This window comes from Pipra filicauda, unplaced genomic scaffold (genome assembly GCF_003945595.2).
Source record: "Pipra filicauda isolate LSUMZ 115617 unplaced genomic scaffold, ASM394559v2 scaffold476_size470866_pilon, whole genome shotgun sequence".
Taxonomy (NCBI): domain Eukaryota; kingdom Metazoa; phylum Chordata; class Aves; order Passeriformes; family Pipridae; genus Pipra; species Pipra filicauda.
The window spans coordinates 344,615-361,754 of record NW_024104616.1 but is presented as its reverse complement, the minus strand read 5'-3'; the positions used below and the strand labels follow the sequence as shown (position 1 = coordinate 361,754).

Sequence of the window (17,140 nt, the reverse complement as noted above, 5' to 3'; positions counted from 1 at the left end):
AAAATGCATATCAGCAATGTTCTCAGGTGACTCTGTAAATGGAGTTTAGGAATAACATAAATAACAGAATATAATGAAGAAGCAACTGCGTCAAAACAGTGCAAGGAAAGATCTGAGAAAATACTCTTCAGGTATATCCTCTAGATATTCTCTAGACTTGTACCACAGTAGATAGAATGAGATGAAACAGTGAAAACACAAAGTAACACAATGGAATAAATTCCCACTAGCTGCATATCAGGACACTTGTAAAAATACTATACTTCTAAATCCTAGGTTACAGGTTCATCAAATAAATGTAAATGTAAAGTCCTGAATGTAAAAGAGAGAATACTGGGTTTTTTTCTAAATTGTCAGTAGCATTCTGTAGTGACAGCACCTTTGTTGAGATCAGCAGGAGTCACAGTACATTCTGTACATACTGTAACAGGATCCAGATAGTTGCTATTAAAAAGTCATAGATATAAAGTCTAAAATGGAAAGAGAAGGCTATCATGATTTGTATAAATCAAAAGCTATAAATTCCAAGTACTGTACTAATTCCATTGTATAAATTTAATAAGTTAAAGAAAAAGAACACAAGGAAAGTAGTAGTCAGCATGATTACAAATGAAATTATTTAATTTTATTTGGAACAATGTGAAAAATTGTATGTATTTCTATACTAGATGGAATTTGTAGGCTTGTTCAGGAAAAGTATAAATATTTTGCTCTTTTTGTCTGTTGAGAATACTGACCAATTTCTCTTCTGAGACTAATCCAAAAAATATGAGCAACAAGTATTTTTTTCAATTGGGTCTGGCCAATTTACATCTGGTATCTTTACAAGCCTGTGTTATTACTAAAGCAGCCTTCTCAGAAATTCTCAGATTCCTGGGAAGCTCCAAAGGACTGGAAAAAAATATAGACTGTTTGAAGACTGTGGTTAAAAAAAAAAAAAAATGGAGTCATTTAGGAACTTCAGGCCTGCCAACCTGACAATCTATCCTTAGCCATCCATTTATCTAGTTGAAAACTACTTATCCAATGTAATAACTAGTGGAAATGATACTGAACGTTTTGGCGTCACAGTAATGTCCATCAAGACTGATGTGTAGAAAATAGATCCACTTGTACTACTTTTTGCTTTGCTCTTTAGTTCTTAGAAGTTAAAATGTGGCATAATGTTTAACAAGAAAACATCCCATGCGCTGACATGCATTTTGACTGATAACTGGGACAGCATTCAGGGAACAGAATGCAGGTGCTCACAGTCATGGTTTACTGAACATAAACTCCAGTGATGCTTAAATCCCTTGGTCTGCCAATGCAAACCTTGGACAAATGAACGGAAAGAAACAGAGGATAGGACAATTTTACTTTGCTTTGGTGCATTCCCTTACTAGAATGAACAGTATCTGAAATCAGAAGTTCTAAAGATGTTGATAAATTGATGAGCATTTAGAGAAGAGACAGAAAATTACTAAAGAACAGAAAAACATGCCTTACTGACAGACCACAGGAGCTCACTGTGTTTAGTTATCAGGCTATTTCTCCTAGCAGTAGTAAGTTATTATGCTGTCAGCCAGTTCAGGGAGCTGATCTGGCTGAAAGCTGACCTGCCTTTTCCTGTTTGCTTATTTAAGGTTTTCATCTGCACCAGGTCCCTGAACTGGTCCACCCCATGGCCACATAAGCAGTGCCAATACAAAACTGGTTACAGGGACAAGTGGCAGGGAACTGAAGGACAGTTCATCCCAGATCTAGACCAACTGAACTGCATCTGTACATATCCTCCTACAGAAGGTTCTCTACAGCCTCATGTTGTAAGTGAAAAAAAAAGACATTACAGACTCTTCTGGGTGGAAGCCAAAGCTGGTGACATTCACACCAGAATAATTAATCAGGCATTGTGATGTCTTCTTTTGCACAAGCATTATCGTCCATGAGATTAGATGACAGTCTAGGAGATTTCACTGCCTGATGTACAGACATTGCTGGGGGAAGCCCTATGCTGAACAGCAGACCACGTGATCTGGATGTTTCTTTCTGTCCTCAAACCCTAGGAGGCAATGTGTTGAAAAATATCCAATCTGGTAATCGTCAAGCTGAAATTCTTCTTCCAGAAACAGAAACGTTATGGCATTTGTATACATAGACTCTTCCTCTAACATTTTCTAAAGAAATTGGACTGTTTGGGTCAGTTACCCACAGCTGAGTGCTCTTCAGCCTCTAACATGACACAAACAAGTCCAAGTGGATAAATATGCTAATAAAAAGTAATAAAACACACGCAGGATCACTCTTGAGGAAAAAAGGCAACGCAGAAAGAACCGTATATTGCAGAATACACCATCTAAGGAATCTTTCTGCTGTGCCTTTTGCAATCGGATATGTCTGTCACGTATTGGCCTCATAAGCCACCAGCGTGCCTGTAGCAAATGCGGATAGAGCCTTCCCAGATCTTCGTTCGCGAAGCCTAGCCATGAAAAAGTAATAAAGCCATTGCTCTCACCTACAACAAAAATTTGCCTTTACCCAGTGTTTTTGTAGTTTATTCAGTACTTTTCATGGTTTATTTAGACCACAAAATTTTGAAGAAATGTAAAACTTTTTAACTGGAAATAAGCTATTAGACAGTCTACTGGAAACAGCTAAATCTTTCCCATATTCCAACCATACCTTGAGACAGCAGATAAAGTGCAGACTGTGAAATCAAACCCTGGAAATAAGTGGGTCAGAAGTCTAGTGGAGAAGTGCCAGTTTGTGGTTGTTTGGCTGCACAGAGCTTGCCAGAATACAAATGCTGCCCCTTTATTCAGACAAGGCACCAGCAGCAAGACCATGCTGGCTCAGGGACTACTGACCTACCTTGGTCATGGCCAGGAAGGAAACAAGGCAGAAGGGGCAGTTGTGGTCAGGGCCAGTGGGTCATCCTGGGTCCTGGGACCCAGCGGCCCACCCAGCTTGGTTCTGAGTGCACAAGGGACCATGGCAGGAAGGGATTGCCATGGAGCACTTGTGAGTTACTGCAAGACCTCCTAGTGCTTGCAGCTTTCTGAAATACTCATGCCTTGAGCTGTCAGCTATAGGAAGATGTGGAAGTGACTTTTATAACGTGGGGAAAATTAGGAGTGTTTGTACAAGACTAAAAATTTGGGAAAAAAATGCATAATCTGGATCCTTTACTAAAAAAGAAAAAAAAAAGTAAAAAAAAAAAAGTCACATTCCTGGAAGAGTCTCTGCCCTTTTAGAGGGAAAAAACTTTAAATTCAGGCTTCTAATAATCACAGACTTTGCTGTAATATGAGGAGAGATATTGTCACTTAGCTATTTGGAAAATCTGAGTCAAAACCTAACTACTTCCAAATCTACAGAAGTCTACATAGTTATGAATATATACTTTGCTAAAGGACCACTTAAAAATTGTGAGTGTGACCCTAAAGTTCTGCCATGACCAGAAAAACAGGTAAAACTGAAGTAGTAACATTTTAGGTTATTTCAGTTAACTATGAAACCAAAAAGAAAGGTTGTTCCCATAACACCAGCACTGCATTCCCTGCTGAAGACGGTGGGAGAGGACTGGAGGAAAGGGCTCTTTCTTAGTTTTACTTTTTTTTTTAATAACAGCCTGCTCCTTAATAAATTAACTAATGTTCTGACTTTACCCCAAAATTACAAATAAAAAACATAGATCACGTGCTCTTTATCAATGGAGCTGTTCTGTTAATTGCAGTCTTACCCTCTTTGGCTGAACTTCAGTGAATTAACACTTACTTAAATTTTAGTTTGAATTAGCTTTTGCAGCTTAACAATTTTCTCAGAGGCGATATGGAGCTGGGCATTCTAACCTTGGTGACGCTATGACTCCTATAAGCTCCTATATGAACTTCCCCACCTCTCTCATTATGTTGAATTAAAAAGGATGATAAAATATTAACCCACATCTGTCCATCTCCCTAAGCAAGGTGTACTGCTAACATTGTCATTTCCCAGCAGCTAAACACTGAGCTTTATTGAAGGAGGAAAAAAAAAAAAAACACAAACATTTCTTTCAGCCAGATGATATCAAATAAAACCTAGAACAAATGTCATCAAGGACTATAGCTTTTTGGGGCAGGTTGGGTTTGCAAGCTAGGAGTAACGTGTGAGTGTATTACTTGAATTATAGAGAAAAATGTCTTTGATTTCTTTTGATACCAAGAAATTCCCCCAAAATGCATGAGGCTGCTCCCATTTTGTGCAAGGATTTTTCCTAGCTCTTATTTCCTCACAAGGAAATAGACTTGCTTCAAATCCCTGACTCACTGTTGCCAACAACTTCGATGGAAGTATCAAATGCTCCAGTGTGTGCTAAAAAACTTGTAGAGCAAGGAACGTCTAACAGAATTTAATTTTATTCCAGTTTGAACACGGTGGAGACTGGAATGGGGAGGAAATGTGATAATTTGACCAACCATGGCTTTGACTGTCTCAGCAGTTGCGCTGTGTATTTCCAACAGACAACTTGCAATATTGGTATTACTACTTCAGCAGTCATACATAAAAGTTTTGTTTGGCAGCAGGGGAAAAACACATGCAGCTCACTCTAATGAAAAACAAAATTAGCATTCAGTTTCATAAAACTAAATGCTAGTACTTTCTAAATAAATAACACACTAGCACTAATATTTCAGTAAAACTATACTGAAGATTTCCTACAATAAAAAAAAAAACCAAAAACAACCCTGAGGCAAATCTAGCCTTCAGAAAATATTTTCCTACACATTTTGATCCATTTCTGCCAGCCAAAAGTGCAGAAATCCCAAAAGCTCCATATTCATAACAAAAAACTTCTCCAGCAAAGTTACCAACAGGTTTAAGATAAGCAGTCAAGAAGGGCTGGTATAACAAGGCTCAAGGCTGCTCTAGCTACACTTGGAAATGCTGCAGAAATTTGGAGTCTGTAAGTCTTTTTAAGACATTCTAGTGCACCCATTTCCTTGACTTGAGTGGCCACTGTCGCAAAAGTGTGTGACTGCTTGCCTCCTCAGTCTACAGGGATTTAGTACAATTGGACTATATAGACAGTGCCAGGCATTAATTACAGTATTCTGTTAGCCTTGTTCCTAAGGAAATACGGCTCATACACCTGCATTGCCCATTTGAGTGGACATCTGTCCCCCTTAACAACCTCTGACTTGATGGGTAACTTCAAATACAATCAAAAGAACTGAAAAACCTCACAGCTGTTACATTCTTACAAATTTGATGAATACTGCTGGCTGGGTAAAGGAAAGAAAGGAAAAAACCTGTAGTTCACTGAAGGAGGGAGCTAAAATTCAGCCATAACCTTCAGCCTAACAGAAGGTGGCTCTGTCAAGGAATGCACCATCTTTTTCCATGTAAAAGTGAAATAAAATGGGTGGGGGTGAGCAGAGTAGTTGAAGCGGTAGTACAAAGAAAATGAGACCTAAGTCTTCAGAAAGGCAGACTCAGGAACAATCTCCCTTCTTGTATTATTGCATGATAACAAAGCTCTCAAATACTATCAAGCTGTCAAGTAAAAGAGTTAACTAAACTTCCTTCAGCTGGTTCCTCTGCATTATAACCATGCTAGCCAAGAAAAAACAGGCACTTCACACATGTGGATTATACTAAAAATTCACTACTAATTTTCTATGAACCTGACCACAGGTTTGTAATAGTTTGCTAGAGATCACAGGGTAGCTACTGAGAATTTCTAGATGCATTTATCTCAAATCATGTATTATCTTAGTTATTAATGCTTCTTTCATTAAATGACCACTATATTCCATGTTATTATTCTCTGGCTTCACTTAAAAAAATCAACATTTTACTTCAGCATGACTCGGTGCCACTCAAATTACGCTGCTTAATCACTATGTCTTCCTGAGGACTGATTGACCAGTACTACAAGAACTTTCTGTGATGCTTAAAAGGAAATTGTGCAGTCTGAGCATTATACATTTCTGGTTTTCTTGCCACCAGTGTTACTAGAGATCCCTATTCACATAATTTTCTTTGCTCTGTGTTTCTGTGTTACGTATCAGTTTGGAGTCTTTGCTGAAGTTATGAATATGATACAGGGGAACAACATCTTTACCGAGAATAAAAAGGACAGCATAAACCACGCAACTGAGTTAATATTTAAAGAACAAAATTTAATTTGGTATGCAACTTTTTCCTAGGAGGATCTTTATTTTCAATGCTATACATGGGAAAATAAGAATGAATAAGTGGCTCATTATCTACATGTATAAAAATATAGACATCCTAATCAAGCATAGGCAAAGTCAACCTTCATGATATGCATCACTGAAAAGACCTATGCCTTAACTTCTAATTAAAAGAAAGACTGCCTCTGTAGGGGGCTTAACAGCACTTATAAATGCTACTGCATTCCTCCATAAGTACATGAACTGTGAACAACCGCTACAAAATATATATATGGGACTCCAGTATTGTGCCTTTAGATTTTTGGCCTTTTTCATGCCAACAAGTTAGCAGAGTCACCGTGTTTATCCGTTCTTTGAGCTTTCAATACAAGAGACCAGCAAAACTCAGTGACTTTGCCTTGGGCATTTTTCCTTTTAAAAAATTTACAGAGATTACTAAGTAATGTTTCAGAAAAATATCATTTTCTGTGGCAAACCACCAAATGACTATTACATTTATGGCACCATCATTTTTAGTCTACTGATGATACTGATAATGAGTTACAGTAAACAAAGGGCCCCATTTTTTAACACTAATAACACTTAAAGTTTTTAGCACAAACACAAAGATTTAAAAAAATCATCTGTTTATATTACATCCATTTTTACTTAAAATATGAGAATTTTTGGGTCATCTGTCAGCAAATGGATAGGCAATCATTAATCAAAATACAGGCAATCTTTGTTTTAGAGATGCATTCAGCCACCTGGAGGTTTAGTTACAATTCACATTCAAGCAAGTATGTCATCAATTTCAATTCTGCAAGCTGATGATACTCATATTCAGTTTTTCCATAGAAACAGGTATAAGAAACCAGTAAAACATTACCATATTATGTACATAACATAATGTGTAAATGCTAAGCTAGATATATTATGAAATTCTGTAGCGCTAAAATGATTAAAAAACTAAATGATTCATGTAAAATGTTTATATACTGTATATATATGTACATTAAATCACAAGCTATTCATAGCTCCTATGATGGATTTAGTAAGATACCAGATTCTTAAAAAAAGAAAGATATCTAGAGCGAATTTGAACACTTTACTGAAAACTGATTTTATACAAAATCTTAAAAAACGTACTTCAGAGTTACTTAACAGAAACTAGAAAAAGACAGTCGTTATTCTTGAGAATGGCACTGTAAAGACCTAGTAGCTGTGATCAATGTCCTTTCACTTGTGGTATGAGTAAGTTAAGCACAAAGAAATCATCTCAGAGTAAGGCATAGGACAAATAGGCTTCACTCCCATCTTCAGGTGTATTGGCCTCTCACTGTATCTTATTGCTCATCTAATTTGGCAGGTATACATTTCTTTGCTTTTAAAAATACTCCATAATACGACTATCTACAATTGGACAGTACCCAGTGCTTTCATATGCACATCTTCAATTTAATCATATCAATAAACAACCTTGCTAATATTAAAAAAAAATGCCATGGTGATGAAAATTTTTTTCAGTTTTATGCAGTTGTGCACATGCTTAATGAAAGACCAAGGGGTGAACGCAGAGACTGAGCACTGAAACTTGATAGGAATGTAGCTATATCTCTTTTCAAAGGAATTAAGGTTTTAAAAAAAAAACCCTACTATGAAATTCTTTGGTTAGAATATAAATGCTAGCAGTATTTCTAAATTTGGAGTTAGAACAATTTATTATTCAAGAGTTTTAAAAACACAACTTCAAGCCTTTAATATGTACCACTAAATTCTTCGACACTTCACATATATTTAGGCTATTTTTCCGTGATGGTCTGAACAGACAGTACAGATTCTTAAATCAAGTTTAGGTTTTTAAAGGAAAGTGCTTTTGTACTCCAGATTTCAAGAGTTTATTAAAAAGAGCTGGTCCATCTTCCCTACCGTAAAACCTGCTGCTCAGATGATCTGTTCCAAAGCAGACTATGACTGCTTCCTCCGGGAGAGACTGTTAGACAGCAGTAACAAAATATAGCTCAAAAGGGGTAATTTCCCCTGAAGAAAGTTGGCACCATTCTTGTCTTTCTAAGGACAGGGCTCCATCCTGTCCTAAGAAGCACTAAGTTTCTCTAGGAAGAGGAACATAGCAGTGTCAGTGGTAGTACTGCCATGAAACTAAGAAACTGGTTCTTTAAGAAGTGATGTTGTCCTCAATTCTGTTGGCTTGAGAGTTTTACAGCACTAACATATAATAAAACACTAACATATAACAAAAAATAATAAGCAAGGTGCTCTTGATTACATTTATAATGTACATCTGCATTAATTCAAGGTATGAGATTTCAGCTTCCCAGGAAGCAGGTCCTACTTTTACTCTGGCAAGCCTGGCTTCATCTCACTCCCATCATTTTGAGGGTATTTAAGGAAATATGCATTGAGACTTCTGTGCATATTATAGACAGCAACTGCAAAAGAATTATAAGGATTTCAGACCACCCATGAAAGTTACGATTCACAAGCACTATAATTTTGCAAAGTGTCGTTGTTTTACCTCTCAATGGAATAAACACGTCTCTGAGGACACTTTATAGTTTAAACGGTTGGTTATCCAGCAAACTTGTCCTTTCACATCAGCCTTACATGCTTGCTGCACAGGCCCTGGTCCAGTTTAACAGCTTGGAGAGAGGAGTTCAGAGATACAGGGAGCAGAGAGTGGAGATGGAAGCAATCAGTTGTGAAGGGCCACACACATGCCTCCTCCAGAATTACTCATCTCTACAGATAAAGTATGAGCCAGTGCAAACCCCTCAGAGTCAGGCATCACTTCTATGTGACAGTCCTTCACAGACAGACATGACTTGTGGGGGGGGGGGGTTAAAATGGACCATTTTGGGTCTGCCCAACGGGGGGCTTGGGATGAGAAGAGACAGCCATTTGTCATGCCATCTCCAACAGAAGTTGCTTTTGAGCAACTCAGATCAGTTTCTCAGCCCCTAATTGGATGGTTTTTAAAGCACCCCACCCTGCCAGAGCTATACCTCAGCTCTGTGCGTGGTGAGGGGCAGGGACTGGGCACACCTGCACGCTTTCGTGGGACGGGTACTTGTCTACTCCCACTATGTCTCTCCTTCCTCGCTACCAACACAGGTACTGGGGGATGTGGGAGGGAGGATGATGGTGCGAGCCGGGCTATGGTGACTGATTAGGGACGTGGTGGCCAAGCAGGGACATTGCAGCCGAGGCACGATACAGTGACCTCCCGCCCCTAGGGCCGGCAGGAGGTGCTGCAAGAGGGGCGAGGGCTGCGCTGGGGCTGACCCGCCTTGCGCGTGAAGGCAGACACCGGGGTGAGGCAAGCACAGAGGGACACGGGCCCCCTCCACATCCTCCTCCTTCCGGCATGGGAGGGGACCTTGGGTGCGAGGTTGTGCAGGGGCCGCTGCCTTGTCCCCACGCCACGGGCTGGGCGGATACTCAGTCCCGGCAGAAGACATACTCGGTGTAGCTGGTCCAGATCTTGTCATCGGCAGGACCACCCTGCTCGGGGGCGAAGGCGCAGGTGCCAGTAGAGGAGCAGGCGGCCATGCGGAAGCCGGCCTCGGAGAGCCGGTCGAAGGCTTGCTCGAGGAAGTTGAACTTGAGGTAGTAGCGGGCAGTGTAGCGCTCGGGAGGGCGGTCAGGGTCGCGGCTCTCGTTCAGCGTCTCCCCGAAGACCTCCTTGGCCAGGGCCGTCTTGCCGCAGACAGTGATGCGGGCCACCCGCCGGAACTTGGCGTCGGCCTGTGCCTCCCGCCCGATGGTGTAGGAGCCCCGGTAGCCGATGGTGATGTAGCCCGAGCGCCGCCCGCCCGCCCCGTCCAGCGACTGCGAGGGCGTGAGCAGCGGCCCGCCCGAGGGGCTGCGACTGGCGGTAGGCGACGGGGCGGACGCCACGGCCCCGCCGCCTCCTTCCAGCGGCTCGGCCTCCAGGTAGCCGAGGAGCGGCGGCGGCGGCTCTTCGGCGCAGATGGAGCCGTCGCGGTGCAGGGCGGCGGGGCGGGCGACGGCGGCCCGAGTCTGCGCCAGGCGGCGAGCCAGGTCGGGCAGCTGGAAGTATTCGGCCTCCCGCTGGAGGCGGCTGCGCTCAGGGAAGTGCTCGGGCAGCACGAGCTGCAGATCCCGCAGGTAGTCCAGGATATAGCGGAAGAGGAAGCCGTCGCGGTCGAGGAAGAAGCGGCCCTTGCTGTCCCGGGGCAGCTCGCTGGGCTGCTGCTGCGAGAACATGCGCCAGAGCAGCGAGTCGCGCACCGAGACCACGGTGCAGCGCCGCGTCACGTACACCTGCCCGCCCACGTTCAGCTCCACGATCTCCGGGAAGGATGACCAGCCGCCCGTGGCCGCTGCCACCGCCCCGCTCCCCGGCGCCCCGCTCCCCGCAGCCGGCGAAACGCCGCCGCCGTTGGGCAGCCCGCGGGCGCTGTCCGCCAGGGCCATACCGGAGGGAGCCCGCCGCCGGCGGGGAGCCCACGCCCTTCCTCCTCCTGCTCTTCCTCCGGCCGCCTGGGCTACGGCAGGGCCGTCGCCCTCGAAGGAGCGCGCAGCCCTCCGCTGCTGCCCGCCGGAGTCTCCCGCCCCGTCTGCCGCCGGAGCCGCTCTGCCGCTGCGTTCCCCGCTGCCGGACGACTTCCTCCGTCGGGCTGCGAATGAAGAGCCCCGGCGGCGGCGGCGGCGGAGCCGTGTTTATGTATCGCGGCCGCACCTCGCGGGAGGCGTGGGAGGCTGGCGGGAGGCAGAGCCGAGCGCACGGGGAGGGGAAGGGGACGGCCCTGCATTGACGCAGGGTCCCCCGTCGTCGTCGTCCGCCCCCCCCGCTCACACCCCTGCCCCGGGGCTCTTTCCCCGGTTGCGGGGGGACCCTTTCCGCGCACGGTGCGCGGCCGCCGGGCTTCCCTGGCCGTGGAGGAGTACCGCGGTGCACGGCCAGCGGAGAGAAAACCTTGGGTGGGCCGCCTCCCTCCCTGCCTCCCCTAACCCCCCCGAGCTCGCTCCTCGGCTTCTCCGAGGCGTCTTGTCTTTTCGTAGGCAAGAAAATCCCTCTGTTCGCCCCGGGTAGCTGGAGCGGGGAAGCGGCGGGACTGCTGCCCCGCTGAAGGAGCTGTGCTGTGCCCCTGCTAATCTTTCTAAGGCTTGTCCAAACCCTCGTCAAGTGAGACCCCCGACGAGGTAACCATGTACCCTCTGTCCTGTCGGCTTTGCAGGGGAAAACGCGAGCGTGCGTTGCTGCCCGCGCTCGCCTCACCCGGGTCCCCGGCCCGTTTCTGGCTTGCAGGACACCCGCATCACTACGCAGATTTTTAATGCCCATAAGGGCTCCGTGAAAACCTCCCGCCGATCCGTATTCTCGGAGGGAGACACGGTGGGTCGCACCGTCGGATGGCAGCAAGAGCGCCGTTCTAGGGGTGCCCCACCGCTGGGAACCGGCTCCCGCCGGCCGGAGGAATCCGGGGCGCGGGGCACCCCGGAGCGGATGCGGTCCCCTGCAGCTGCCTGACAAGCGGCACTTTACCATGAGAGCCAGGCTCCTCGTGTCTGTGTGGATATGTGTATAATTGGGTGCCCTTACAGCTCAGATTTAATTTCGATTAATTAGGATACATCAAGATCTGCGTGAAGCATAAGCACCTATTTAACATGCGTTGGTAGAAAGCGTTTCAGTTATGTTTCAGGCTTTTGCCTGAATTTAATCTACATTTCTGTGTCTCTTTGCAAGCAGTAGTAAAGAGCTGCTGTCTTGATGTACGCAGTTGCACTCCCCTGGGAGTTCCAGTGTGCTTTCTTCCTGGAGAGAACAGCTGAAAGGACAGGAAGGTCTGAGGAGTATGAAGACAATGGTCGATGCTTTCCTTTTGTGGGGGTGAACGAAGCCCTCTATGGGCTACCCCATTGCAATTGTCCATGAAGTAGAAATCAAAAGATGCAGGGGGGGGGGTGGAAGTCATAGAATCATAGAATAGAATAGAATCATAGAATCGATTGGGTTGGAAAAGACCTCCGAGATCATCGAGTCCAACCCTTGGTCCAAATCCAGTCCATTTACTAGATCATGGCACTCAGTGCCACGTACAATCTGCGTTTAAAAATCTCCAGGGATGGTGAATCCACCACCTCTCTGGGCAGCCCATTCCAATGCCTGATTACTCTCTCTGTAAAGAATTTTCTCCTGATATCCAACTTAAATCTCCCCTGGCGGAGCTTAAGCCCGTGCCCCCTTGTCCTATTGCTGAGTGCCCGAGAGAAGAGACCAACCCCCACCTGGCTAGAACTTCCCTTCAGGTAGTTATAGACGGCGATGAGGTCACCTCTGAGTCCTTCAAAACTTGAGAAATCGGAAAGGAAGGAAAGGCAAGTTAGTTCTCAAGAAGCGAGCTAAGTTTGCGCAAGACAAGAAAAAGAGGAAGAATAGAAATTGAGAAATGTAAGTTTTGAAAAGGGAGTAGATAATAAAGAAGAACGATGTGTCGAGGGAGAACGGATGGGGATACTGTAGTCTAAGGATGGAGACGGGTGGTCTTGAAACACTGGACGCTGAGAAGTTACAGGAGTTTCGTCTCAACAAGACTAAGAATATGGTAACAAATGTATGGAACATTATGTTTTCCATGTGAGAAAGCCAGCTGCCATTACTTTGAACACCAAGTATTTTCATTTGTGGGAGCAAAATGGCAAAGTAGGTTAATCTGATGTTTTGCTGACATTTTGTTACAAGAGCTTGTTTCTCTCTCCTTTTTTTCTTTCTTTTTTTTTTTTTTTTTTTTTTTTGAGTAGGAGAGAGGTTAAAACAGTTCTGAAAGATCAGGGAAAACTACAATGAGCCTGAATTAAGTTGTTTTGCTACCTATTTAAACATCTGAGTTTATTGATGTAGGGAAAAAAATTAAAATAGCGTGACTGATCTGCTGGCACACAGGGAATCTTTGTTTTCTTCCCATATACTATTTTAGGGTCAATTCACCAGACTAAAAGCACATGAAATTTGCACATGGTGGTTTGCTGGTGACAGTTTTATGGAGTTACTTTTACTTCTTGGTCTCTTAACATGGCATCTCCCTCCACATCACCCTGCTCCTGGCCATACTTAGCAAGAAACCACCTCAAGAGCCTCCCACAGATTAGTATTTTAAACTGCGCTTCCCTAGTGTGGGCTCTCTATCGAGAGCACTGTGATTAAGCCGTGCACCCAGAAGATGAGATCATATAATGTGCAGGCGCTTATTCATTGCAGAATTTGCAGTGGAAGATTTTGTACCTAGCAGCAGGTGAGTCTTAACAAATGCTCCCATATAAAAAAATGGAATGTTTAATTCATCTGTTAATTACATTTAATTTTTCTGGCATTGGGTGAGTGTAAAAGTAGGTTAACCAAAAAAAAAGCGCCAGCATATTTATTGGACTTCAACTTTCTGTTTGCCTTGAGCTTTGTTAGATTTGAGACAAGACTTCGTAAGACCTGAGCTTAATGGGTCTTCCAGCTCATGTTTTCAGAAGCTTCAGAGACGAGTAAGTTATGCTCCTCCTTCAGACACTGGCTCTCCAGAGCTTTACTTCCACTGCCTATCATCTAGTGGCAGGCCAGGTGAGAAGGACCCACCATGCCCCTGTGCAGCACTATATGACGTCCAAAGCCGTGTACATTATAGGGGTGGGGGGAGACACCGCTGTCACAAGCACTTTGTTTGGCCCACTGTCCCGAATCTTTCTTTAGGGGTGCAAACCAGTCTGTCCCACTGCACTGTTCTCTGTGTCAATATGTAGCTGACTCTGGACTCCCCTTCAGAAAGGGATCAAAGAGCCTTGTCATAGGAAGATACTGTTCATAGAGCCTGTTCAACACTCCTGGACAGAGACCCAGCTTGCAGTGTTTGTGTCTGAGATGTCATTTTTTAGGCTTAAAAACATGCCCAGCACTGAAATATCTGTTTTGAAGCCATGTCTCTTCAGAGGAATTATATTCCATGGGCATCTCACTGCTGCTTTATGCTTTGTCTGCCTGCAAGGCTTTGGTTATTGTAACTTCTTTCATCAACAGATTTTTTCCTCTTTTCACAAAATGTTCATCTAGTTTCTTCTCCATTTCCTACCACTTTTCATTTGACTATGTTTGCCTCAGGAGAACTGGACTTCATCTGTGGATATTACAATGGGTAAATATATCAACAATTTTTTACTTATGTGTCAGTCACTGAGTTGCATAACACAGTCATAATCTCAGTGGTTTATTCTTACTTTGTGTGGGAGACAGTGAAATATTAGTATATGTAACATTGACGACTGCCACAGAATGCCTCCAGAGGCATACACCCCCTGTAAAGGGCATTAAATATTAAATATGGTCTATTGGACAGGCAAAGCTTTATGATAATGAATGTGTAGTTGAATTTCTTTGTGCAGTACTGTGACATTTCTGAGCAATAGGTCCTTCTGATAAGACAGTCACATTTCAATGTTAGCTGCCTACCAGAACTAGCTATGGGCACACTGTCAACAGCTTTTCTTTTAATATTTTAAGAAGTTTGGACTGTTTTTTGGGGGGTATTGGTTTGGTTGGGGGGGGGGTGATTGGTTGGTTGGGGGTTTTTGTTTGTTTGTTGGGGGGGACGGGGAGGCTTTTGTTGTTTCGGTGTTTACAAAGATGTTTCCTTCACGATGGGCCCCCATTTTGCATTTTGGGAAGTGCACTCACGGGTGGTCCAGGTTTATTCAGGGAGGACAGTTTCCTTCACAAACCATAGAGGAAGGGTACCACCTAGTGGGAGTAAATCCACATTGCAATTAAGAAATGCAAAGGGCTCCTAGGTATTGCCGGAACGACCCAAGATACATGATAAAGAGAAAGCTATACTTTTTTGGTTAAAAAAAAAAAAAAAAAAAAAAGGTAGATTTAAACTGTTATACTAGTATATTCAACTTCTTGAGAAACTTCACAGAGCAAGAACACATTTTACCCCGTTCTGAACTAAAGCGTTGGGGTTTTATTTCTTCTTACCGTCTGCATTGTGTGAAATGGTATAATATCGCTTAGAAAATGCCTAGTTATGTATTGACTGAGTTATCTGAATTGTAATATTGAATGCAGTGAAATATTTAAGCTTCTGCATAAAATCATCAAAAGTTGTTAGTGATCTAAACTGAACTAGAGGTTCAAATATGCTAATTTAAACTTCACAATCTTGCTTAGAGGATGCAGGAAAAAGAGTCTGGTAGTCCCACAGCAGAGTTTATTGCCTAAGAGTTGGGAATCCTTCACATTTTGGGGACTTATGTTCTCTTCAAAATGTGTGAAGTTCCATAGGTTTGACTTTGACGGTCAATGGGTGGCTATTACGTGAAACCTTTCCCATTTTTGAGTCATTGTTCAGAGTGAAATTTATCAGCCTCAGTGTTATACTCAAGTCATAGCAAGGAATATTTCCAAAAAATTGAATTGTGCATTATTCAACCCAAAGACAGAAGAACTCAACTACTTCAAAAGCGAGTACTCTCCTTCTGCAAATTCAGTATCGCTGTACATAGCTGGACAACACAAATGCACACATTTGTAGATTTCCATATTTTATATGAGTTGTCATGAATGTTACCTGTGAAGTTATATCTGATAATATCTGCTCATAGAGCTTGTTTTGTCTGTGTGTTTGCCTATACAGTTGAATATGTTTGGCTGGAACTGCATGTTCTAGGAAATCCAGCTGCTATGAAAATCCACATGCTCAAGCCTGAAAGATACAACCTGTATTATTCTGATTTTTCAGTAAGGAACCTCAGAAGGTCATCAAGTGCTCAAGCACTTTCCTCCTGCCAGAGGGCTACAGACATTGCTTTGGATAATTTTATGAGGGCAATGCTCTGCAGAGTCTGGAGGAGTGGGAGGGAGGAAGTAAGGGAGGGAAGGAGAGACAGCCATTAGCTGTGTATTCTATGTCCTTGGCCGATACAGAACTACAGAGTGTGACTAAGAAACATAATCAAGTGAGCAATTAGTAAAGCTCGGAGCTGTGTTAATTTCCTTCAAGGACCTTTGCAAAAATTGGAAGACAAAAGGTACCCTCTCAATGTCATGGAGACACGCAGGTAGTTTCTGCCTCAATAAAGAGGAGCACTGAAGGGGGCACCTTCTACACAGATCCCATGGGTCACTGAATTTGGAGGACACAGGAAAAGAGGCTATGCACCTTATGTCAGATGGAGAAATAAGTCCCAGCTTCTTCTTTTCAGGTGATATGTAGGAAAATGTGATGCACGATCTACTGTGTTTTGATTAATTATCAGGAAGTTACAGCTTTGTCCAATACCAAAGAAGCAGAGGACAAATATGTCATTTTATGCATGTAGTGGTGTGGTATTTTACATGCATGATGTGTGGAGTTTTTCTCCTATGCTCAATTACTCATAACCCCTATGGAGCGGCTTTAAATCAGAGTTATTTTTTGTGAGCCTGGGCTCTCTGAAATTAATCTTCCATATCTCTGTGAAACATTTCATTCACGTCTTCAAATCTTCCCTCAGTGATTTTCCTATCTGTGAATAAATAGCATTCTGACCGAGCTTCTGCCACAGCAACGACTAGAAAGACAATCAGACCTCTGCAAATGTGAGTGGAAACTACACTGATTTTTACATTAACCATTAGCATGGGTCAACAGCCTTAAGCTGTCTCCTGGAATTGACAGTAGGAGGGTTCAGCGAAGGAGCTCTTCTAATAGGGAAAATGTAACTCATTATCTAGCTAATTAGGATATAAAAACCAACCTCTACTCCCACTTCTTACCAGCCTGCCTTCCTGTAGGGTCAGTCAGGCTTCAGGATAGGTTTTAGTGAGATAAAAGCACATTTTTGGGTGCCTTTTGGATACATTCAAAAGATGAGAGCGCAGGTCTGCAGAGGAGCAAGTTAAGGGTTGTCCCTAAGTCTGTTCTTCTGAGAGGCTAATCACAAGGGTGGCATCATTCACTGGGAGGAATTCTATCCAGGAGGAAATGCTTTTT

The 17,140-nt window shown here is 43.5% G+C and overlaps 1 protein-coding gene across 1 annotated transcript; it reads right to left on the bottom strand.

Moving 5' to 3' along the window:
* Positions 1-6,122: 6,122 nt before the first annotated feature.
* On the bottom strand, positions 6,123-10,774 carry KCTD12 (potassium channel tetramerization domain containing 12). Its single transcript, XM_027744298.2, has one exon. The coding sequence runs from the start codon at positions 10,593-10,595 to the stop codon at positions 9,597-9,599; it is 999 nt and encodes a 332-aa protein (XP_027600099.1). The 5' UTR covers positions 10,596-10,774; the 3' UTR covers positions 6,123-9,596.
* Positions 10,775-17,140: the final 6,366 nt, after the last annotated feature.